Source organism: Varroa jacobsoni, unplaced genomic scaffold, assembly GCF_002532875.2.
Source record: "Varroa jacobsoni isolate VJ856 unplaced genomic scaffold, vjacob_1.0 contig01056, whole genome shotgun sequence".
Lineage (NCBI taxonomy): Eukaryota > Metazoa > Arthropoda > Arachnida > Mesostigmata > Varroidae > Varroa > Varroa jacobsoni.
This window is the reverse complement of record NW_019214576.1, coordinates 62,127-87,089: the sequence shown is the minus strand read 5'-3', so window position 1 is coordinate 87,089 and position 24,963 is coordinate 62,127. Positions and strand designations below refer to the sequence as shown.

Sequence of the window (24,963 nt, the reverse complement as noted above, 5' to 3'; positions counted from 1 at the left end):
AGAGGAGCATGGAAGTGTTACATTCAGAATGAAAGGTGGTCTTACATATATAGTCACTTTTCCATCTGTATATTTATGCCTGTTTATAGACGTCTTTATATAATGCATGGTTTCGGCGAATTTCGCTTTTTAATTTTTATTTAAGTTTTGAGTAATATAAGTATTACAATTGAATAGTATTTATTCAATTGCAAAACTAAGATAGTTAGGATATTTTTTTATAATACTATCAGTAGGTTAATCTTTTTCTAGTGTTTAGTCACATACAAAGTTGTATCGACTTCATAAAAGAGGTTGTAACATTTGAACGAAATGCTTACACAAATCTAGAACGAAGAATCCGTGAATCGTGAAATGAAACAAGGTAGCATGTTTAGACAACCTTGGTAGTCCTAAATAAAGTCCATCCTATTTGAGATTCACATTTGAATGAGCTAGATCGACTGTTCTGCATTTAGTTCGCAATTTACTGAAGGCTTCGAAGAACATCACCAATTGTATTACATCACGCCAACTTCAGAAACGAAACCAACAAACCCGTCAATGAGACCCACAAAGCCATCACCTAACTGACCTTAGACAAATGTTACATACTACTTATACTTTGCAATTCCTGCAGACGCGCCGTTCCGAAGCACCAAACGGCTTTTTGGTTTGGTTATTATACAAGAATAGCATTAGGGTCACAGTAAGCTTCCAGAGAAAGCTTCGCATGGTGTCATAAAGTTTTTTTTATTTTTCTTTATTTTTGTCATTTTATTCAAATGACACGTTGAATCCTAACGCAATTATGCTTTTTTCGTAACAAAAAAGTGATCCGTATGAGAAGCATTAATATTTATTACTGTTATCCTCTTCAAATTTCAGTTTCCTTTCAGTTTCATTCGTCACAATATTTTCTCAAACATGAATACAAAGTAATCCTTATTCAGACACGCAGTTATAGAGGATAATATAGCATTCTAATATAATAAAACGTCACTTGGTGTTAATAGAAGTGAAGAATAGACATTAAGAACCAGGCACCTGCTTGACAATTCGTTTTCGTTGTTGACCTTGGGGCTTTTTATTATTTTACATTATAATGCTGGCAACATGATAGAATTTCTAAATTGTCTATTTTATCAATCGATCAATGTTATGCTGCTTAGCTGGACTAGGTAAAAGCGACACGAATAGCTATGCTAGTGATGATGATGACGAGTATGATTCCACTGCATAGTAAACAAATACATTGACGCTTGGCTATATAAAATAGTTGTAGCGTACGGTCCTCTATTGTTCCGCGTAACTATCAAGTTTTCTTGCTAAAATTCCTCAGTTCTTTTTCGACGTAAATCGCTCAACCGTACTCCGGCCATCGACAAACTTGGTCCGGAATAACACGTTAGCGTTGCTAAAGAGTCCGTCCTTTAGCGAAACAATGATAAACTGCGAGCTCTTAAAGTGATTCTTGATCATTAGGCCAATATTTTGCGTGTGCGAGAGATCCAACGCGGCGTCCACTTCATCCAGGATATAAATTGGTGCCGGCTTGAATAGCAACATCGCAAGAATCAGTGATAAGGCTACGAGAGAACGCTGGCCTCCGCTAAGTTCCGTAAGCGACTCCTTCCAGACTCCACCGAACGACACCTGAATGGTGCAATGAAGTACGTCAATTCGAAATCTGTATATAGACGGAATAGACATTTCATGTCTATGTACTTATTTCATAAGCGATCACTGCTATACCGAGCTTTATCGTATGAGAATTGCCTCTTACCTCATCGTATCATTCCTTCATACTTATATAAAACAGTAAAAAACAGGTATTTTTGAGCAATTTTACATGCACTGTATAGCGAGTCAATGCAAAAAGATAGTTCTTGTCCAAAGAAAAAGAATATTGCAGAAGTGAGACTAGGCACTTGTACCTTAACCTCAAGACCATCCAGGAGGCTCTTGCCATCTGGTGGTTGCAATTTGGCATTGGCGCCTGTAAGCAAATTGCTGAAGATGTCCCCAAAATCCTTGTTCACTCGCTGATACGCTGCTCTAATCGTCGCCTCTTTCTTGATGTCGAGTTCTTTCATCGTCTGAAGTATGCTATCCTTATCCTTCATCACTTGGGTCCGCTTCTTCATTAGATCTTTGTACTGGGCTTCGATCTAAACACCACAGAGCCAACAGGGTTCTTATAATTACCAAAAAAAGATCGCTATGCACAAACAATTGAAGATTGTCAAACTATCAATAAACCCGGCCCCGTCGCTACGTGTCAACAAACACTGGTAGTCAACCTACAAGAATATGACTCATAGACACAGCGACTTAACGGCAAAGTTTCTGATTGACAGAAGTTCAAGGTTGCTCTTTCGCGTTATGACTCATAAATATTGTACGCTTCGAATGAATAAGGAACTATTTTATAGTTCCTTTTTTTTTTAATATATATTTTATAATACTAAGCAAGCGCTAACTAATAAACATAAAAAAAGCCGCCATTAGAGAAACACTGCCTACAGTTCGTTTCCTTCAAATGCATTTAACACTTTAAAACATTATCCGTACTTTTCGATGTACATCAGGCGCTACGGTAAGAACCACAACGACAAAACTTCGCGATAGATATGTGCTAATATTCGCCCTCAGTCAGAATTCGTGGACTGCTAGAGCCATAAATAGGGTTTGACAAATCTATAAAATGTTGCCGAAAAATGCAAGTATAAGCAATACCGGAAAACGGTCAGGTCTAATTATCTTTAAGTATTTGAACGACAATTACCTGACTCGCTTGTGTATGCGCCCGAGCATTGACAGTCTTCGATAATTTCTCTTTCTGACTAGCTAACTCCTTCACTTTGCGACCAACCTCACGTGGTTCGTTTCGACCGAAGTCGTAGTCCGTATTTGGTTTTCCGAAATGCTCACGATCCTTGCGGATCCACGGATACTGGTCAAGCATCGCTTGGACGCCCTCCGCCGCATCAACTGCTTCTCTGCGCTTCTTTTTAACATCGTGCTCGGCCTGCTGATTGGAGAGTTTCATCTCGTCAGACTGTTTTTGCTTACGTTCCACATCTTTGTAGCGACTTGCGATCTCGGCAGATTGAGCCTGGACTAGTTGCCTGTGCTCCTTTAGCTTCAGCGCCGCGTTTTTCTTCGCTTCGATCCGAACTGCTAGAGCATCTTCTTGAGCTTTCAACTGCGTGGTTAACTCATTAAGTGCTTCATTACAAATATTCGACTTTTGCTGAGCCTCTGTAAATAGGCAGTACATAAACCGAATTGATAGGTTAGAATTGTCTAGCTAACGTACATGTGACCGCATTGAATATGAGCATACAAAATAAGCATGCCAAATTTACAAACGGAGTTTCCATTCTTGTAACACTGCAAGAGACGCAACGCTATAGGCCAAAAAAGAGGCTCACTTTCGCTATAACAAATTCCAAACATTTTTTTAAGAAATTTTTTGGAATTTATGTGACTGATAGGCTACTCGTATAAATGGTTGAATATGTACATACTGAAAACTTCATACCTTCATACACATACCTTCAATTTCTTTCGCAAGTAAGTCAATATCTCCATGTAATTCCTTCAGTTTGAATTCCTTGTTTCCACATTTTTCTGCGGCCTCTTTCGCTATTTTCGCGCACCGCTCGATTTTCGCCTTGGCCTCTTTAATTTCCTTCTCTTGCTGGCCTTTGGCATTTATCATCTGATCTTTCAGCTTTTTAATTTTTGCATCGGCTTTCGTTTTTCGAACAGTCATTTCTTCAATAGTTTTTCGACGCTGCTCAAGCTCAGTGACCATCGCTTCGACTTCTTCTCGAAGCTGGGCGTGTGTGGTGTTTGCCAAACGGGTTTTCCACTGCTCCCATTCAACGCGTCGCTGCATTAAATCCCGATTAAGAGCGTTGAAGCGATCAGCTTGCGTTTCCGACAAGCGAAGCTCTTCTGAGATCCTCTCATAGTGTTCCTAAAGTCGAAAATAGTGTGTAGCATAGAGATATTTATGAGTCTTATTTTTATGAACAACAGTAACAGTATACTAATATGTAGACAAAAGTGGCAAAAGAATCTTAAGTAAGAAGAAATTAGTTACAGTAGTTGTTGTGTTGTTGAGTACTTTCTCCTGGCCAACTCTCGACCTGGATTTTTCCACTGAATCCGGCTTTGGTGTTTCTTCGGACCGCACCTCTACGAAGGCCATGGGCTGAACATGCTTGACCTTGTGGCTATGCTATATGTGTTCTCACAGTTTCGTTTTATGCTCTCCTCACTGTAGTAATATTTAAAAGTGATCTCGATTTTGCGCAAATGTCCCTGTCAAACACTGAAACAGTGCAGACGCACACAATAATAAATGGCTACGTTCAATAACTACATCGATGATTTCCTATTTCGGATTTAACTTACCTCAATTTGCTTTAGCTCAAGCTGAGTGGCCCGCCTTTGTTCAAGTTTCTCAAGTGCACTAGGTCCTTGAGCGGACGAACCTCCGCTCAGCATCCCGCTGGGATCACACGTTGAACCGCACGCCGATACTGTCTTAGTGTTCACTGACCTGTCGTAAGCGACCCGTTCAGCGATATCGAGTGATGCTGCAATCAATGTACGGCCAAAAACGTATTTCATCGTTTCCTCGAGTCGATGATCAAATGTGATTAGATCGAGCGCCCGGAACACGTTATTGTGTCCACCAACATTTTGGGCAGCTTGGAGTCGACTCTGATCAACTTCAGAACCCCGAATTTTGTTCAGTGGAATGATTGTGACTCGTCGCTGAAGTTGGCCATTCTTTAAGAGCTGTTTTGCTGTTTTGTCATTGTCAACGATCACCTGAAACAGTTTGCCACCGGCTGCTGCTTCGACGGCACGAGCCCATTTTCGGTCTTTCAGCTGGAATAACTGGCAGACTGGACCTATCACCTTAGAACGATCAAACCCGTGGTATGGGTCACGATAATTGAAAACCAGATGCTGATTAACTGCATCGAAGTTGTCTACCTCAGCTTTGAGCTTTCGAAGCTTAGGGACCAGTTCTTGTTTCTTACAGTCAAGTTCCTCAACAAGCTCCGCATCGTACCCAAGTAATGCCAGCTGCTCCTGCAGTTGTTTTACGGCCAATTCTCTGTTCTGTAAAATGTGGCGAAAATAAAACAATGCAAGAACTCGTTAGATAATGTTTTTATTTAACAACATTAAAAACAGTTTCGTTAAATTTGAAGCTAAATTAAACAGTATTTTTGCTGAATCGCATGCCAACCTTCACATTGAGTTGATACGTCACAACTTTACTGTCTGACTGCACTAGTAATAATAATAATAATAACAATAGGACATTTTTAAGCATAAGCATAAATTTTGTGCTTCATTTATAATCTCTGTACGACATGATTTCTTTTTTAATCAAAATTAGATACCTGCATTTCGGCATTTTCCTTCTGGAAGAAATTTTCAGTCTCGGCTAGTTGTTTGGCCTTTATCTTGTAGGCTGGCTCTATGTGTCGGATTGCGTTTTTTGCCTGCTGCATTTCATCAGTGCAAATAGCAGATTCGACTTCCGCCTGTCGAAGTTGTTCCGTAACAGTTGTCGCTACTCCATCCTCGTTGGTTGTCATACCTCAAAACAAACAAGCCACGCATAAGGATATTTATATAAAGGCAACATGAATTATACTTTCAGTTTCATTATAAAGGGCGGCATCGAACGACCAGAAAATTACCGTAATGTTTGAAATGTAAAAAAAACAAAGGAAAGCCTATTTTACCCAACGATAGCCCTTTCACCTAATGAAAGCGTCCGTAGTTGTCTTGAAAGATGCAAAAACAAGTTGAGAGATAAACTCAAATAGTTGTAGTCGTATTGCTGAACTTGCTTTTTGGGGACGAGCGATTTCATGTAGTTGAAAGCTTAATCATCTAGACTAAGAGGTAGAATAATGTAGGTTAAGTATCATTTGGAGAAAACTAGTAGGTTATTTAACACTTAATATAACAAGTTCTAAATATAGTAATTCAATAGATCACACTTAAGTCAATAAGCTTGAATGGGACACACAAACTTGAACTGTATATAGCGGCGTACCCATAGCAAGCGCTTCTAGGTTTTTCTTTGCTAAATCCAGTTCCTTTTCGGCTTGATTCTTGTCCTCAAGCAGGGTCCCCGAAGCTGCTTTAAGTCCTTCAATATCAGCATGTTTTTTCGCAATCTGGGATTCAGCCTCCAGGATGTTCTTGCTTGCCTCCTTCAGTGACTTTCGTTCACGATTTACCTGCTCGTTTAAATGTTTAACATCCGATTCGCCTTTGGCTTGCTCCAACTCACGTTTCTTTAACTCTTCTTCTAGACCCTAAGAAAAATTATACAATACACAAACACGTACATGACGTATCGTTAAACCACCTATTAATTTAATTATACTCATCAACTCGAAACGAAGTGTACCTATGCTTTGTTTCGCACCCAGGCCAACTCACAGTTCCCTACGCAAAGAAAATGCGTTACCACTATTATACTGCTATATTAGAGCAGGCTACCACCATTATACTGCTATATTACAGCGGCAGTATCGTTGAATCAATTAAGATCCGACTCATTTGTCTTCATTACGTTCCAGTTTTGAATTAGCCTTTCCGTGGAAGTGATTCAGTTGCGTTAGTTCTTCTTGCACTGATTGATTAGAGTTTTGACTTTAACAGACATTTTTTAGCACGCAGAATCTGCTCTCACCTGAAGCTTATTGCCACTTTGTTGATCTTTATCCTTCTCAAGCTCTTTAAGTTCCTCCTTCGCTTGTAGAATTTGTTCTTTAAGTTCCTCAATTTTGGCTAAATTTTCTTCTACAGTCTTTACCAACTGCTCAACTTCGTTAGCCAAACGCCGCTCGCCTTCCTCGGCACAGAGAAATTGCCATGCCGTGTGCACTTTTTGTAGCTGTTCTAGCTGGCGACAAATCGTGTTGTAACGAGCAAATGCTTGCCGGTCCTCTGCAAGCTAAGAGCAAACGAACCAAAACTAAGCACGTTAGTAGTTTATAACTTTTTTTTACTATTACACAAATTATGTGGTATCTTACCTTATGAGTTTTACGTCTGGTTCTATTGCCTTAGTTAAGCACTGCCTCAAATGGCTAGAAGTCCCTCCCGACATGAAATGTGTCTAAACGCGGTTTTGAACCTAGACAACCTCACGTGCACCTCCGACTTCCTTACTAGTGGGTTAGTATTTTTCTGTATGGACTGATTTTGCTGTCCTGCAGTTACAGCTCATCACATAAATCGCTACTTAAACGTCTCTTAAAAAAAGGCCTGCAGTTAAAACAGCTCATCTGCATCGAAAATCGGTAATTATTATAGGTCTCACTTTTTAACTTCCTAAATTTCAGAATTATAGCACATTGCTCCAAATAAGCACTGGTGATCATTGATTTACCTTAGGCACCCGGCTCAGGCCTGAATCCTAAAATCTGGTCAAACATTCGCAAACATCCATTCGTTTACGTTTTATCTAAAAAAAAGTGATAGGTATACTACTTCTAATACCTAATTGGACATCTACCTTCGTCATCTGTGGCTCAAGATCTTCCTGCAACACCTGCTGTGTCTGCATGAGTTTACTATCCTTTTTTTCTATCGTTCGCCGCGTTTCTCGTTTTTTGTCCTCATACATGCGGGTTCCGGTAGCCTCTTCCAACATGGCCAGGATTTCTGGCGGTTTCATGTTTAACACTTTTGTCACTCGGCCTATAACATTCAACCATCACAAATACAGTGCATTTACGTAAGTATACTAATTTCAGGTAAAAAAAAATACACAGAACTATTGAGGCTACCTTAACTTCCTATACATAAAATTAACATTTTGAAATGCTATAGAATAGATAATAGTAAAGAAGTCAACAATTTCAGAATACTACACATTTTACATAGAATAATGATAATAATAATAATAGACTGACTCATATCGAGCAATCTATAAACTGCATATCTTTTTGTTTCTGGACACGCTTGTGTATCTTAATTACTGTGCTTAATGTTCCGCTACTTTGCTCTTTAAATACAAAACGCTAGGTTGATCTAGGTTGAGCTCAAACTCACCTTGCATTATGAGAAAATGCGGATTATTAACGTTCAGCGACACTGATCCAAAAAGATCCTTAACTTTATTAGCTGGCACCACGGTTCCATTAATCAAGTACCTATTGATATATTAAAAAATAACACGATCTGTCAGCAATAGAAATTATTTCTATATTTAGATTTTCTTTCAAAACTGCTAAGTACGGTCATGGAACTAAGGTTGTATCTAGTCAAAGTAACATATATCCGCATACTCCTGTCAGTTTACTAGAAACAATACTAAGAAAAATTACGTATGACGGAAAATATCTGATAACAGTCCACAAAAGTAGTTCGGTACATCTCGATAATCGCACCTGTTCTTGCCCTGCTGCTTATAGACCTGCCGAGTGATCGTAATCTCGTTGCACGTATCATAGCCGACGGGACTCTGGGACTTATCGCTATTGTCGAAGACGATGGATACGGTTGCCTTCTCGATTCCCGCCTGACCATTTTTGTAGATCAGCTCTTGAAGGTTATTGGCGCGTACATGTGACAAATTCGTGATGCCTGGGTCATGATACACAATCGTTAAGAAAGCGAAGAACAATTAGATCCAGCAAAAGACAGGCAAGACAACGCAAAAATGGAATAAATACGAATGTCTGTTATAGAGACGGCATAAATATGGTGCAACTTGAAGTATGATATTTTCATGTTGCCCTGTCCAAATAGTCCATAACAGTCCGCAATGCTTTGCCAGTGGCTGTAGGGCTCTCATTTGGCAGATAGAGCTGTAATATTAATCTGACAGAGGAGAACATAGGTTGTATGAATAACCTATGTTTTCCTCTGTTATATTGGCAATACAGTGAATCATCGAAACCTTTATGCGATGACGAAATCATGCCAAGCAATGAGAGTCGTGGAAATACAACTAAACAGCTAAAATAGTGCACAGTTACTTCACCAAGTCTTTTACTCATGATTATCGATTTCTAATACCTCTTGACCTCCATTGCATACAGCATACATAAAAAAAAAGCTTTTCATTTACCTAGCAGTACAATAGTATCGTCTATATATATATGCAGTTATACAATGGAACATCCTATTTTTTTTTCGACGAACTGGTTTGGATTTCGTCGTTGGCTGAGAAAGATAGGTAAACTTAAGGTCACTCTATCTACATTTATATAAGACTTAAGATGGTCCCATTATATTATTATTTGCTTAATTACAGCAAGCAATGCAATATTTGTTAGTTGAATCAACAGCGTACAAACTACATAATTTATTTAGGTGGGCAACGACCGTTTCAACCAGTGCCTAAATCTGTTTTCCTTACCTAAAACGAAGCAGATCGAATCCAGGATATTAGATTTTCCCGAGCCATTCAGTCCTGTAATGGCGTTGAACGACGAATCAAAGTCCGTGATCTCCGTCTTCGTCGCGTACGACTTAAAACCATCGAGTATAATCTTTGTTATGTGCATCTCGTTTTTGGAACCATCCGGATGGCTGTTAACCTTCTAACACCACCTTCCAGCGGACTCTGCTAGCGACGCAGACCAACAACACAAAATAATGCAGCGTCGATTTACTGACAAGAAATAAGAAAACGCCGGACAGGGACACGCACCACGCAAAACTTGCACCGAAACACAAAACGAGAAAATTCGAACACTAAATTTTCATTTAAATCCAGTATTCGACCAGGGCGCCAGTAACCGTTCGATTTTCGAACCGCCAAGACGAACATTTGTTTACGTTGCTTCGCCTACGTCTGTTTACAAGTTAGAACGGTCTGCTTTTTTCGTCTGCAGTACATTGCGAACCCGCTCAGGAATGCTAAATATAACCCGCTAAATATACTAATAGCGCAGAGTGTCATGGTGAAACTCCAGACATTTTTCCTTTCGGGAATATATAAATAGTAAATCTGCAGCTATTCAAAGAGTGTATATCGACCCAGGATGCTAAAGGTGAACGTCTTGAATATCATGAACGGATACTGACAGAGAAGTACAATACGATTTGAGAAAGTCGAACCTCAAGCGGCATTATCTGGCTGAGAACACCTGCTACACATTCGTTATCTGCTGTGTCTATGATTTTTTTGGGTTTTAGTGATTTGACATAAAGTGAAATTACGGTTTGATACTTCAATTCTGAATCACGTGAATGTTCGTCTTTCGATCGTTTATATCGATTATTGGCTAATGTAATAAAACATTAGAAACATTTCTGCGGCAACACTAATAATACAGTAACGAACCCAGTAAAATCAGAGCTCAGTGTAGCACTCCATGTGATAGAGACAACTTTATTTAAAAAGTGATAACTTCGCGAGACTTGCTAGCATATAATGGCGCGCAACAACCCAGATTAACTTAGTCATTAACACATTGACGTTAATGTAATTCCACCAGTCAATGAAAATATTTTGGAATACACACACATTATGGATAATAAAATACCGAATAATATCTTGAAAAACATTAAGGTGCGAGTTGAAGTTAGCCATAAAAGCCATAAAGAGCCATAAAAAGCGTAAGCTATATCTTTGTAATGTATAAAAAAAAGTCAGTTCCTAGAGTTGCGGCGGTACAACGCATCTCTACATATATGCTACCGCATATAAATCCCTGATCCATCGAAATACAAGTACATTTAATAATCAAAATTTTTCAACACCTTCACCACGTAAATATGACACGATACATGATATGACTAACACTAATGATAGAATTCAACTTGTGTAAAAGGCGAATCGAAAGACGGTAGCACAGAAATAATATTTGGCTGGATCTGTTGTTATTCCTCCACAGTAGTTTACAAAGTTTATAAGGAAACTTCGCTATAGTTCTCTGTAGATAACCCAGTTAGTCCCAAGTATTCCTTTGTCGAGCGAATTCGTACGCAGAGTATCATAAAAATTATCATGGAAGTATCTTATTATATATAGACAACCTATTTAGAAAACTTCCGTAAGAATCTCGCATGAACCTTCTTTATATCCCAGTAATAAAAAATCTCCATCCTTAATCATGACAGTGATTTATATCGAATTACTTTAGCAGTCTTTTTCTTTGTGACTGGTGTATTTTTGGAGTATTCAACTCGATTATTAACAAATTATTGCTTAGTTAGCTTGTGTGTTTTGGGCAGTAAGGCCCAGCAAACTACAAAAACTAAATGACCGACTAGACTACGAACTAATGCTACTTAGTTGCATAAATTAATCGACAAAGGACTTTATCGTGCCCTTGACTGGCCATTCAATATTGATAAATCGTTTTTCCGATTTAACTTTGTACTGCAGGGTCTTCTAAACGATTCTGGGCATCGTGCAACAATGGATTCTTGGACCTCAAACCCGAAGGTTCAAACAAAACGTGCCGACTTGGTTAAAAAGAAAATTCAAAAATTAATTTCTGACGGTCAGTATATGTAGGTATGCATCTCTTTTTGGCATTGGATTATTTGGACATGACAAAGTTTCTGTACAATTTTGTTCATGCATCTAAATTTATTACTCACTTATGCGACGTTTTCGGCATGGTTAGGCCCATCGCTTCTTCAAGTGGTCAGCGACTTTGACGGTACTTTGTCACGATCACACTTTGAAGGCCGGACAATCAAAAGTTCGTTTTGTGTCGTCGAAAATGATCCTCGGGTAATTTCGGTAAGGCTTATTATGTAACTGTTCAGTTGCAGCTTGGAAGTTGTACAGCATTCGTGTGCGTTTCGACATACACCGCAAAGGTAACCAGTAGAACTAAATACAAAAAATATCGATATTCTGAGCGGAATCATAAACGAAAATGTAATGTATTTTTTATAATATTTTTGTTCATTTGAAGAAACAAATAACATCTCACACCCTTCTATGTTTGCTTTGTCTCTTCATAACCCTTCATGAAAGATCTTGTCAGCGGAAGCACTTGAGGCTTACCGCCTAATGAACGAAAAATATGTCGCGATCGAGGTGGATCCGAGTCTGACTCGCGAGGAGAAGTTTCCGCACATGGTCAAATGGTAAATATTCGCTGACAGTTGTTGACATAGCGTCAAACCATATACTCTTTGAAATATGGAGTTACTTCGATGATGAATTTAGGTAAAACAACACTTTGAATGGATGGAAAAAATGTTTCTCAGACAGCTATCCCGCAAGAATAAAAGTGACACCCATTGGTTGGCTATTGTCATTCTATTAAATGCATCTCGCTTATCTCCCTTAACTAACTTGTACCATTCATTATAGTTCATTTTATACGGCATAAATAAAGTTAACTCTAGGACTCCTTGCAACGAACTCTTACTCATGGTGCATTTTCTTTATAGGTGGACCGACAGCTATGCCACCCTCGTGAAGGCAGGAATCCAGGATGAACACTTGCGGGATATTGCTCGACGGGGTGAGATCTTGCTGCGGTGTCGAACGCCTGATATGCTGAAACTATTAGAGGCAAACGATATACCGTGTCTGGTGTTTAGCGCCGGCATAGGCGAGATTGTCTCGTATACACTGACACATAATCAAGTTCTGTTATCAAATGTGAAAGTTATTTCCAACTATTTCAAGTTCACCGACACGGCGAACGGAACGAAAGCACAAGCGCCGGAGCAATTAGTACATACGTACAACAAAAACGCGGAACACCCTATTGCAAAGGAGTATTTTTCTAGGAAGGAGGTAAAGTATTAAATTTACTTGTTTCCAGTTTCAGTGGGTGACGATCGTGCGAAAATATACATGGATTACTAAACGTATTGCTATAAAGACACGTCTGAAGTTTTTTGGTTTAAAAGAAATTTTTCGATGTCAAGCATTTCGAAGACTAGTAAGAGGACCAAATCCGTTCTGATCAATCTTATTTGAAATAGACAAAATCGCTGCTGTATCGAGAGAACTGCATTGAGTAAACTCGATGCAAATAACATGTTCCTGGGCCAGTTATTCGGTTATCTCAAGTGAAATGGCTTTAGAGTAGGAGCAGGTAATTTTCATTAATAAAGTAGTTTTAATTCGTATTGTCCTACATTTCAGAGCAGTCCGTAAGGCCTGCATGTATAGTTCGGTTACTATGCATGCTCATGACCACTAATATATACAGTGAAAATGTCTGTAAATGATTCAAATGCAGGTACAATTACGGAGAAACGTCATTTTGCTTGGAGACAACCTGGGCGACGCTCATATGATCGACCGAGCACCATTCATTGTTCAGGGGCCGTCAAATGGATGCCCCAACGAAGTTCAATTCAACGATATTCACGGGGGTTCCAGCAGTTATAGCACAGTGCTAAGAATTGGTTTTTTGAACAGCAAAATCGAGGATCGATTATCCAGTTTCCTAGAGCATTTTGACATAGTTCTTCTTGACGATCAGACGATGAACGTACCCTTTGAGATCTTCAAGGCCATTACTGCCGTATAAACAGCGATCTTCTGAACTTTGAGCGTTATCTGGAGTGCATGCATTTGATTTAAGGTTTGAAAATATCTTGAAGAATCTATTTTTTGAAGTCATTGTCCGATGCAAAAATTATTGATTATGCAGTATTTTAGATTATCTTACGGTGTGCAAATTAACATTGTAAATATGACTGAAGATAAAGAGGCCAAACAAAGGTTTTTGTATTTTAAAAGTAATACAAGTGTTATAATTGACCTCTGTAATAACTCCTACCTCGAAATGGAACTAGACGTTGATTATCAAAATAAAGTCCACGATAGACTGGTTTCCGGTTCATTTACGCGAAGTCATACATCCGGCTCGTTAATAATTTGTTAATTGAGGATCTTTTTTAGGTTGGGGTCGGAGATCAGCCAAAACGGTCGTCATAAGATGGTTATGAGTTTATTAATCTAGAGTAATCACCTTGCTTTGTATATCTTGTCTGCATTGACTGAATTGATCAAGATATATCGATCATTTCATAAATAGAAAAGAAAAGTATCCCGTTAAGGTTTAGTTCAGCTGCTAATTGTTGTAAAAAGTCGAAGGTATGCATGTATTGTTTTAGAGTCATGGCGTCTCTCGAGCATAAAATGCTGGCGCTAACATCATAGATATAACTATTGCTCAAGCCTGTTTTATTTAGTATTAATTTTCTTTTGTTTTTTGCATACGTCTGAATACGAGACGTGATAAGTCTCTAACTTAGCTATTCAGTTTTTTTTTCTTATAATTACTGTCGTACGGTATGTTGCATTACAAAATAAAAAAAAACTGTAAAGTGTTTAGTGTCAAGTTGACAATAATCAGTTTTTATTCATATCTCTCGGCCAGTTCAGTTTACCTACGTTAAAATATCTTGACGTTCTCTATTTTGAGATAGAATTCAGGGCGAACGGGACGTAACTTTTTTACTTTTCAATCCTTTACTTTCAGTCCCTCATTTTGATCAGGTAACAGCCTCGATACTGTCACGTCTTCTTGGTATTGTCGTAGTTCTTTTGGCGGAACCGATCGTTGATATTCTTGCTAGAACTTCTTGCCACAGGGGAGGAGTTGGAATTATATGACGGCTAGTGCCATCTATACCAGAGTATCAATTTGAATTTACTGCTCTGCTTGATCAAGCAAGAACTGATATCAGTGTTCATCATTCGTGGTCAGTTATTATACAAACTAGCATACCGACTTGCATTTGCCTATTGAATGAACATTAAATGTTAACGATATAGTCCTTTAAAACGAATACTTGACATGAATCCCTTGAATTTGACTTGTTCGAGACAGTTTTAAAAATACTAAAGAAATTAAAATAGAAACCTCATAAGATAAATCAGACCAAAGCAAACCACTAATCTTACTTCATAGTAACTTAGCCTATATATAAAATTATAGAGTTAGGAAGCTGTATTGTTTTGGAATCATTGATATCATTTTTACGTTTATTAATCATTTATGATCCACTACAAAGAAATAATCCGCACAATTTACCAGTCTACTCAATTTTTCGCCAAACACCACTTGCCATTGAAAAAAAAAATGGCGCTATTTTCTCAAATAATTTGAAAACTTAAAAAGGCGCTTCCGCAGCGTTCCTAAAAGTGCGGGGTAGGTAGCTTTAGGGAGAGAGCCGTGTTACACGCGATTACGAAGCCATGATAGTCAGACGAACCATGTACATCATCATGAAACAACAGAATGAGAAAGAGCTTTGGCTTACTGGGCCCGAATAAACCCAATAAGTGAGCACAGGCGATCACAACAGCTGTGAACATTTACGTGGTGTGGCTGCTGCCTGGGGTAAACAACAGCAGGTCTCGTCGTCTACTGCGCAGTTGTTTGCACGATTGTTTTGCGGACATGATAGGGCATCAGGCAGAATAAAAATAAAGCAGGAGCGTTTTCCACAGAAAATACGCAACAGTGGTGCATCGGAGTTTCTCGATTTGTGTTGTGCAATCGTAAGAATGCTGAGGGCATCATACGATGAAATGATTTGCTACTAGTCGATATTGTGTCGTCAACAAGCTTGCGGTTGTTCCATCTGTGTAAGCTTAGTGCGGGTAGAAAGACAAGTGTGATTGAATCAGCGCGAAGACTTTTGCGTCTTTGTGAGGCGACATGATGGAGATCCAATCGAAAGAAGATTTGTTTGTCACGCTCGATGACTATGCCATGCAGGTTAGACTTCTTGACAAGGCCCGATCAAAACAATTAGCGTTGAGGCTGATCTTGTTGGCGGGGTCTGGGAGTTCTTATTCTGAGCAGCTTATTCATCGATGGCAGTTACTGGTGGATGCAATATTAGCTTTTGGGCGTGGGTCGTGAATGTCACGAGGGTTAAAGAACGAACACCAATTCTAGATCACCACTAATGCATTTGTAGGTTGTCATACATAGCGTTCACCCGAGCTGACAGTAGCAGAATTGGCTCACAATCGCACTTTATGCGGGTGTACCTAGTTCAGCTAGTGATAACTAGCTTTGAGTCAACCATGAAAATTGAACTCACAGCAAAAGGAGCCCAAATAATACATTTCTACATAAGTCACATAAGGTGAGCATGCTAGTATGTCCAAATGTCATCATAACATGCTGTACCGTTCAGCGTGCGGAATGGTATAGACTTTCGGTGCGAAGAATGCACACGCGCTATTATAGGTGGTCTTTACTTCTTAGTTTCTTTATCTGTGTGCTATGAAGACTACCCTTTCAAACGGCACGGAAAAAAACGTTTGCCCTCATTTTTCTTTTTCCTTTTTCTATTGCGGCGTGTATCATATAAAAACTAAAGAAAGTAAAATTTTGACGCAATGCGGCAATAGTAATTATTGGTAAGCGCAACCAAAACCCCAGTTGCAGAGCTTCCGTTAATGGCAGTTAAGATTCTGTCACCTTTATGAAAGAAAGCGTCAGACAATATGGGTACATTATATTCAGGATATATAATATATAATATATATATAAATATATATATTAGATACCAAAAAGCGCGACTTTTCTTGACACTTGCAACGAAATTTCAGGAAATCTTTCGTCTAGATAGTCCATAAAAATTTAAACATAGCTTGAATAATAATACATTCAGTTTTCTCTTCATATCATTCATATTTAGATTACGATATTTAAATTATATTACGAAGTAATATTTATTAAATGTATAACTTTTCCTCGTACTGCGAAGGCCTTATCGTTTTGGTCAATATGCTGCTGATAACGGCGGGCTATTCGTTTATAATCTTCAACAAAAATTTAATTTGATGTGGTGACGCATTCTTGCTAAACTCCAGCTTTTAAATCTCTCAGTGTCCCCGGTTTTATGGTGCAGAGTTTGTTATATCTACAAAAAAGGTCCATTGGCATCAGGTCTAAGACACAAGCAGGGCAGCCTATGAAATATTTACGTCAAAACCATGGGTTCAGAAGAGAATTTTCAAGAAAAATGTATAAGCTATCGCGTTGTTGGAAATAAGATTTGCAGTTTTTAATAATAGTTTCCTGAAGAATGCGTGATAAAAGAAATTTTTGCAATAAACATAAGTAAATGGCATTAGTTACAGTACCGTCAACAAAGGACGATCGAAATGAATAAAAGTGTACACGTTTTTTCAGACACCTTGGATGTATAGACATATTTACGTTTGTCCAGGTAGTCTCGGAAACTGCAAGATTTCGATCAATTTTAATTAGTAAGTTTCGCCTTGCAGAAAAACTCAGTCCTAAGAACCCCATGTTCGGAAAAACTTTTTTTGTTTTTACAATGCGGATGTGGATGTCCGGTTTACACCTTATGAGAGTGTGGCAAGCAAAGCTGCAGCATTTCATTATTAATATCAAATAGGCGTAATGGTTAAGGCTATTTGATTTCGGTACTACCCGAATGTTTGGTTGTGTCATTGTTAAAAAAAGATGGTACTGTAGTTTTATTAAGTAACGAAACGTGCAACAATTTTTAACTTATTTTTTACCAATCGTATTATTCGTGTTTTTCTATGCCTTTCGCTTTTCTGCATTGTCCTTCTCACTTTCAGGATGATGAACGTGATCTGGACTTCAGTCCTGGTGCTCAGAAGCGTACACGGCGTAACACTCGAAAAGGGAGCGCTGGATCGGTTGTACCGCTATCGACGTCCCTGCCAGCATCATGGATGCACTGCTCAGCGCCCGGCAAGGGTGCCGAAATGAAGGTACGCCTCGGGGGCCGTTTAGAAGACACCACACTGACCCACATGGCCAATCCAGACATGGCCAGTTCACTGGGTTCTCCGGACAGCACAGCAAGCACAGAATCACCCCAACAGCAGGCAGGCATCGCGCCAGCTCCCTACGTAAGTGGAGTCCATGGTAGCCCCCAGTCATGGATCAAGATCTCGAGAGTTGAACGTCGTGTATCAACAGTCGAAGAACGAACAACTTGAAATTTACTCTCTGACTGATGAAACTTGATTGAAGAGGAATAAAAACCCAATCGATGAAACGATGAAACTCAATTCAACCCACGTCTATTGGAACAATCATATCGTGAATAATATTGAGATAACAGTGGCGACAGAAGCATCTCGTAAGGGACTAAACTGCTTGCTGAATAATCCCGTTACTCAATGGCAAATTAAAAGGGGAAAAATCGATACTGCCTGCTATTTATTTTGTTGATGGTGATGATGATATTCGCGACAGAAAACCCCGGAGACATCATTGATTCAACCTCTTAGCCTACAATTAGTGTCAAAGATTTTTTTTTTACTATTCTTTCAAGGCACTTACGGCTGAGCAGTTTGAATGAGGAAAAGTATCAGCGGACGTTTAGAGTACCCGCTGAAGCGTCTCATTCGTGCTTTGCTTTGTTGCTTTTCATTCCTACTGCTTTGATGGAAACAATTTAATCACCGCACGTGTGCTCGGGACTACCTAAACGTCTTTGGTTACTGGCTTATGACGATAGGAAATCGTATATAACGTTAGCTAGTTCATGTTGAGTTCGTTCCTCTCCATGCTATCGATGCTGACGGAAGTAGAGGTCGCCTCTAATTCTACTGAAGTATTTTTGGAAAAAACCTGTCTCCGCATACATACTTCATGTATATAAACCTGGCATATATCAAAAAGGACGCAGTTGACGTGTTGAGCTCCATCGCATCGAAAGAATACGGAATAGATTTCGATTTCGTAATTAAGCAAAAGTACAACCGACAACGTATATTCTTGTCTAATTAGAAGATTCTTTGTGTGCGGTTTTTCCATCAAGCGGTTCTCGTGGCCGTCAAGTCAAGCCAGGTCCTCGTGATTCACTCAGCTCGTCTTGTCCAGCCGCCTGCTCTCAGGAAGCCCTCGCTGTATTCAGTCTTACTGTTTAAATGTCATTGCTTCAACTCTTAGAAGCTTTCACAAGTCCATATCAAATTCAATACAAGTGGAATTTGTCGAAGTATGATAGTAATGTTCGAATAAAAGGGATACTTAGCGTACACAGATGCATATATGGCAATAGGAGAAACGTTTAATGTCGTATAGTATCGACTGCTTTCTGCTTGGTTTCATGCTTCATGCACTCAATGCGCAGATGAGTGAAACCATGTTGGTCTTATTTATGCAAGGCACTATATTTGGTATGGTTGATGTAAAAAACAAACAAGATGCAAATTATACAGCTATCCAAGATTCTATTCAAAACCTTGATTCCTGGTAACAAGTAAAGCTGGGATTGTGCATTTCAAATACTGAACTAAATAATTTTGTTAGTTAGTTGTTGTTAAACGAACTTCAGGTTTTTTTTCGCGAGCCTCACTCTGAATTAGCTTTTAATATGACCGTAGTATAGAAACGGGCATCTTTAAAATATACATATTTATCCCGTAGATGTGGCTGTGCTTTTCGCAGTGATGATTTTGCTCTTGAGGACTACCCAAAGTTATACAAATATGTATAAACAAAAGAAATTTACGATCAGATTGACTAGATATATCTATTCAAATTTGTTAATACCTTATCAGTCATAATAAATTTATAAATGGGTAGAGTCTTCGTATGAGCTGTATGTTCGGCAAAATTAATTACAAAAATAATTACGCGGTCGTAGTTGATGGATTTTGTAGTAGTTGGATTTTCGGTTTTGTGTTGGTATATACCATCCCTAGTTAAAAACTATAGCGACTCGTGTGGTTTGGACACAATTTTCTCATCAACTTCCTTTCGAAACAAATCCAGCCTTCTAGCTGCTATGTAAATAGCACAAAACCAATTTTTGATAAAAATTTTGATGTTTTAGAGCCGCTAACCCTAAACTATTAAATGTTTTAGTTTACATTGATCAACGCCTCGCTTGCTTGGACGAGTATAACGAGCATAGAGTATTTTTCGTGCGGTTCCATTTCGTTAGTTTTTGACCGATTTTTTCTACCCTTTGATAGTGTTCTCATGATTTTATCATTTTTCATATGAATTTCGAAAGGAAACTCGGTGTTTGTTGAGAATCTCTTTGAAATAGATAGAATGTTCGTTATTATAGACTTGAGCGTGCAATATCTTATGATGTCCTTTTATGTTGTGTTTAAGCGACTGTGTCACATTAGTGTTTCTAAAGGTTGCTTTTCTGCGATTGGGTGGTCGTATATCTACAGGTTCGTCTTGAAAGAAGTCGACAGAGTGCACGAGAATGCCGGGCCCGTAAAAAATTACGGTATCAATACCTCGAGGAACTCGTTAGTCATCGGGAAAAGGCAGTCCTTGCACTTCGAGAAGAGTTTAGTCGGGTTAGTTCAAGCATAGAACATTCAGATACTGCATTCGTTCAAAATTGTAATTTCATTGCTGCTTACATAGCTTGTATTGTAATTCAGAAGGGCACATTTTATTCCTTTATTCCAAAGGATTTTCAGTTTGATAGAGGGATAATGCTTATTTTATGATAGCATAAGATATCGGTTCGTTTTTAGCGAGTATAAGACTAATCCATAATTGTAACATACATCTTTAAATGACCACATCAAATACAAGATCAGAAAAGTTAAGCGATTTATAGAATATTCAATCAAAAGGGTGTATTGTACAAGGCATAATTCTAGACCTAAATGACTCTATAAATCACATGAATTATAACGCTAGTAATTGAGTTACTTGCATAAAAGCCTAGGGAAATTCTTAGGACAATTTTTATGCAGCCAGGATAATTCAGCTTTTTTGTCGGTATTCCTTTGTAGAACATAAAACCTTCTAGCTGCCATGTAAATAATACATAACCAGAGTATAAGAAGATTCTAATACTTCATGACGTGTTTTCATAGAGTACGTTTAATTAGCACTGTACCTGTTTTTATAGGTGAAGTTTTTTCAGTTTAAAATGTTATTGTGCGACTACAACAAAGTAAATTTGTTAGTTTTTTAACCTACCTAATACAGATTAGCATAGTTTGTTTCTGTACGCTGCTGCGTCTTCCCAGCGCGTGCCAAGAAAAACCTAGGCAGATTCCTAAAAAAGCCTCGCACAATCATTATAAAACGCGTAAATCAGAAAAAACCGTATCAATTTGAAATATGAGTTTTTGTTTTAGCTAGAAGTAGCATTGATAAAAGTGTTTTTTGTTTCAACAGTGACGTGAACATTTTTTTCAAATGGGACCTCTCTTTTGTTCCAGTATGTGTCGTTGTTCCAGGAGATCGATAATGGCAAAATGCCACCCGACCTTGAGCTGATGCTCAAAGACCCATTAGATTATGCGTGGCGAGAATACGCTCGAAAGGGTCCGTCTTGTGACTCAAAAAAGGCCATACAACAGTTGGGTGGGGGTGGAGGTCCAAGCCACACCTAACTGAATTCAGCTGCTAATTCCTTTCGTCGCCCTAGCATCGGCTGCCTGTTCAAGCGACATGTACACAGAAATTATGTCTTCATTAACACGAGTTTTTACATTCACGATCATTTTGTGCGGACAAAAATGTCTAAATTTATTTTAAACACACATTTCTCAAACATGTCTATAAGATAAGCGTTGATTTTTCGTAGTTTTTTTTTTCGTGTCGAATCTAAAACACACGATGTTTCATTTTGAAATGGCATTAAGGTGCAGGCAGATCTTGCCTTTGTTTATTTGCTCTGAAGGCAGCGCATATTCAAGTTCAACGACAATGAAGAAGAAATGGAATGCGCGCGCGGCTATATTGTGGGCCCTTATTTTTTGTTATTTTATATGATCATTAATTGTAAGGAAAAGACAGTTGTGACTTGTCGCGTCCTATGCGGTTGTTGGTGTTGGGTACGCGTGTTTCAGGCATTATAGGTAAAGGGTAAGTAGGTTTTGCAAAGAACGGAGCATACGAAAGAGTTAATACCAATGTTGATGCCCTTGTAGATTTCGATGCAGAACGGACAACTCGTTGCCACGTTGACCAAATCTGTGGTAATGCACAGAGAATCGTAGGTCTCAAGAAATGTTTGAGATTGATTTTATTCCTTTTTGTTTGCTGGTAATCTATTCTATGTTAAGCTGTATATCTAATGTCCCGATAAAAATACAGTATTGTATTCATTCTGCACTACTTATCATTTTCTAAGCTGCAGAAGATTCTCTAAAACAAATGCTAGTGAAAATAAAAATGGTACCTCGAACAATACGCCCAAAAGCTACGGTTCTGTTGATGCGATCATGTGATCTACATTACACAGTTTAGGGAAATACTGTTAAACGAAGCATAACGAATAAACGACGTTAAGGTCCGCTGATGCTTCTGACAGTTGAGTGGCAAATTGTTTCTTGAATATATAGGACAAGGCCAAGGTTCCGGTAGTGAACCGATTGTACATAGGGAAAATAAAAATTGATGTCCTTGTTAAACGCAACTAAAATTTGCGTTGTTATTAAAGACAAAGTTAAAATAAATGCTTTTACATTTAAAAACATTTTCAAATACGCGCTATTTTTATCGATGACCTTCTGCTATCTTTCTGGTAACACCATAATACGATCACTGTGGAAATTCTGCGGTTTCTGGGTGAAAAATTATGACAAGTGATTCTGCCATGCTTTCATCAACATTATTATGAATTTCTTCAAAGAGCGAAACAAATGTCGAATGGTGAAGACCCGTGGTATAACAACGAATTGCAATTTTGCTTTTAATTCTTCTCTGTTGAGCGGTTAAAGATGTAAGTCGTCTAGCGTTCTCACGATGAAAGGCCACGCGTTATTTGTCAACTAGTTCTAGTCGTTTTATTTCTAACAACTTGTTGTAGTCTTGTGAACTGTTAAGAGAAAGTTAAATCGATTGCTTTGGCAGGCGACAGCAACTCGTAATGCACGACTTCTTTCGAATCCCATTAAACACGCAGCATGATCTTTTTTTGAGTCAATCTGGGCTTCGCCACAGATTAGAGAGTACATTTTTTTCAGTTGTATGTAATTGTCGAATATGATCCGCTTTCTATCCCTTGTAATCAGGAAGGATTCGATTTCGTTGCGTTTCCGTAGAGCTTCGTTGCTGGGAACAAAATCGAGTAAATTATTTAGCGTGAATTCGTATAGTATTTCAAGATGGAGCTTTTTTTTGTGGCCTGATTGCCTTCTACGGTTGGATGTTAAATTCTTTGGCGACACTATGGCTACCTACGTGTGGATTTTGCTTGACTTTCACAGCAATAATTTCATCAGCTTCCTGGTCAACTACCGCGAGAAACATCTTTTTTAAAAAAATTTCACACGGCTTAAATAACCGGAGATGTATATGATTTGAAAGCCATCTAGCTAGAAAAACTATCAACATTTTTCCTGTACCTTGTACTTCTGTATTTAAGATAAAGTGTTGTTCTTGGCAAACTCGTGTGCCTCAAGTGTTTTGAACTTTGTACTCTGCAATTTCATTTGACTTCAATGAGAAGCCGAGAGGCGCGCTCTGCCTCTACAGTCTGATACTTGTATGACGGCTTAAATTGACTGTTTGTCATCTGACGTGGTCTTTGACTTGTATTGCTTTTCGTATCATTTAAAATTGCTCCATAACCTCGCTTTCAGATTCACATAAATTCGTGGGCGTGTCACTAGAAAAAGAAAAGGGCAAATCGATTACAATGTTTATTAATCTCCGACTAAAGCCCAAATTCGCAGGGCTTCTGCTACTTTTCAAAAGCTGAACAAACGCAAAGTCGCTAGTGACATACATAGAAAAGCATGTCTTTCAAACCACATGCAGGACGTACATGAGAAATCCTGAAGCTCAAGTGGAGATTGCTAAAAGAGCCCAGTATGAAGCGGAGTAAAAGCACCGGGCTCTGTTGGAGCAGTACGCATCAATTGAATAGGATATTTCTTTAACGGACAATAACGCACACTTCAGGAAACTGCTCAATAGCGTTCAGGTATACTTCAATAGAAAAAGTATAAGGAGGGTTCATAAAATATCTAGTTGCAGAGATAGACCAGCGAAAAAGTTGACGTCTATGGGCCAGGACCTCTTATGATGGTTTATTTTGATCTCAGGGTCATTAGAACATTCCAAAATATGTCAACGCTATTAGTAGTGTCCCGACGTAGCTACTCTGCTGCGCCTATTAATCAGTCTCTAGCAATTAGTGTGTCTTTGTCTCGGGAAAGCGCAGACATGAGCCCCCCAATCCGGACATGGATAATAAGAAACCTGGAATTAAAGCCTATTTCACTCATTTATCAATACAACGAATCTGAGGTGATGCATGTTTTAAATACAACATTAGTAAACTAAGTAGAATTTCGAGTCATCGTTGGCTGCCAAGCAATTAATAGTGGGGCACGTTTTATTTATATATATATATATATATATATATATAACGTTACTGTATTGTTATACAGCTTATATTTGTGCGCAATAGCACCAGCAACACATATATATAACATTTGGGTGAATAAACAAATTATATGTAAATGTGTGTGATGAGGTTGGGATATGAGATCAAGCTACGAAAATGAATACAGACATTATTATTATTACAGTAATCGAAAGAGAGCACGAACTACTACATTCATGTTTACCTCTGAGCTAAGGCTTTTAATAGATTATCAACTCTTAGCAACATCGTGGGAAATACTCGCACAGTGAATTCTGAGGAAGTTGATTTTTGGGATGTCTACTCTGACGGCATACCGCTTTGCCAGGTTCAGCACGTATATGGACTGGAGGGCTCTCATTTTGTCAATCTTCATTCGCAAAAGACTGTCTACAATGCTCGTTCGGTTTTTAACCTTTAACCAGAATTATTTCCATTAATCCGGTAGATGTTTGTTAAATAATGCCCTAGCAGTTTCTTTTGCGTAAAAAGTAGAATACACTCACATATTTTACAGTTCCAGCGAAGCTGTTATTTTCGATAGAACAATGGAGCTTTATGATAATAGGATCTGTTGTCAAGGCGGCGTCGCCAATTCGAATAGAATGTCCAGGAAAATCCTATGACGTTCTAAAGCGTGCGCAAGGGACG

At 38.6% G+C, this 24,963-nt stretch overlaps 3 protein-coding genes and 1 long non-coding RNA gene across 5 annotated transcripts; 2 read left to right on the top strand and 2 right to left on the bottom strand.

The window, feature by feature from the left end:
- Nucleotides 1-820: 820 nt before the first annotated feature.
- LOC111271808 (structural maintenance of chromosomes protein 2) lies at nucleotides 821-9,785 on the bottom strand. The gene is made up of 12 exons (XM_022852802.2): nucleotides 9,404-9,785; nucleotides 8,430-8,625; nucleotides 8,092-8,192; nucleotides 7,553-7,737; nucleotides 6,725-6,988; nucleotides 6,080-6,344; nucleotides 5,415-5,614; nucleotides 4,408-5,127; nucleotides 3,541-3,967; nucleotides 2,768-3,243; nucleotides 1,917-2,150; nucleotides 821-1,635 (listed from the first exon to the last, which is right to left on the bottom strand). The coding sequence occupies exons 1-12, from the start codon at nucleotides 9,549-9,551 to the stop codon at nucleotides 1,318-1,320; spliced, it is 3,534 nt and encodes a 1,177-aa protein (XP_022708537.1). The 5' UTR covers nucleotides 9,552-9,785; the 3' UTR covers nucleotides 821-1,317.
- Nucleotides 9,786-9,910: 125 nt separating this feature from the next.
- Nucleotides 9,911-13,833, top strand: LOC111271810 (7-methylguanosine phosphate-specific 5'-nucleotidase A). The gene is made up of 6 exons (XM_022852804.2): nucleotides 9,911-10,040; nucleotides 11,381-11,498; nucleotides 11,625-11,743; nucleotides 11,984-12,096; nucleotides 12,406-12,757; nucleotides 13,209-13,833. Exons 1-6 carry the CDS (start codon nucleotides 10,032-10,034, stop codon nucleotides 13,500-13,502), a joined length of 1,005 nt encoding a protein of 334 aa, XP_022708539.1. The 5' UTR covers nucleotides 9,911-10,031; the 3' UTR covers nucleotides 13,503-13,833.
- Nucleotides 13,834-14,989: 1,156 nt separating this feature from the next.
- Nucleotides 14,990-22,255, top strand: REPTOR-BP (REPTOR-binding partner). Of its 2 annotated transcripts, none has more exons than XM_022852805.2 (4): nucleotides 14,990-15,704; nucleotides 17,555-17,851; nucleotides 20,141-20,272; nucleotides 21,155-22,255. In XM_022852805.2, the coding sequence occupies exons 1-4, from the start codon at nucleotides 15,645-15,647 to the stop codon at nucleotides 21,326-21,328; spliced, it is 663 nt and encodes a 220-aa protein (XP_022708540.1). In that variant the 5' UTR covers nucleotides 14,990-15,644; the 3' UTR covers nucleotides 21,329-22,255. The 2 variants fall into 2 exon arrangements, with proteins under 2 accessions (XP_022708540.1, XP_022708541.1); XM_022852806.2 differs by having other exon boundaries at nucleotides 15,003-15,704; nucleotides 17,555-17,710.
- LOC147751936 (uncharacterized) lies at nucleotides 21,941-24,903 on the bottom strand. Its single transcript, XR_015315475.1, has 2 exons — nucleotides 24,819-24,903; nucleotides 21,941-22,994 (listed from the first exon to the last, which is right to left on the bottom strand). It is a non-coding gene; the product is annotated as an uncharacterized LOC147751936 (long non-coding RNA).
- Nucleotides 24,904-24,963: the final 60 nt, after the last annotated feature.

What these genes read in the sequence shown, in the direction of transcription:
- LOC111271808 (XM_022852802.2), bottom strand. Translation starts at nt 9,551, where the DNA reads ATGCACATAACAAAGATTATACTCGATGGTTTTAAGTCGTACGCGACG. An exon ending in TTCGATCTGCTTCGTTTTAG is followed by an intron (nt 8,626 to 9,403) that starts GTAAGGAAAACA and finishes ATCATGACCCAG; the next exon opens with GCATCACGAATTTGTCACAT. An exon ending in CCTAGAAGCGCTTGCTATGG is followed by an intron (nt 5,615 to 6,079) that starts GTACGCCGCTAT and finishes GTTTGTTTTGAG; the next exon opens with GTATGACAACCAACGAGGAT.
- LOC111271810 (XM_022852804.2), top strand. An exon ending in TCAAAAATTAATTTCTGACG is followed by an intron (nt 11,499 to 11,624) that starts GTCAGTATATGT and finishes CGGCATGGTTAG; the next exon opens with GCCCATCGCTTCTTCAAGTG. An exon ending in ATGATCCTCGGGTAATTTCG is followed by an intron (nt 11,744 to 11,983) that starts GTAAGGCTTATT and finishes CCTTCATGAAAG; the next exon opens with ATCTTGTCAGCGGAAGCACT.
- REPTOR-BP (XM_022852805.2), top strand. Translation starts at nt 15,645, where the DNA reads ATGATGGAGATCCAATCGAAAGAAGATTTGTTTGTCACGCTCGATGAC. An exon ending in GCATCGCGCCAGCTCCCTAC is followed by an intron (nt 17,852 to 20,140) that starts GTAAGTGGAGTC and finishes GTATATCTACAG; the next exon opens with GTTCGTCTTGAAAGAAGTCG. An exon ending in TTCGAGAAGAGTTTAGTCGG is followed by an intron (nt 20,273 to 21,154) that starts GTTAGTTCAAGC and finishes CTTTTGTTCCAG; the next exon opens with TATGTGTCGTTGTTCCAGGA.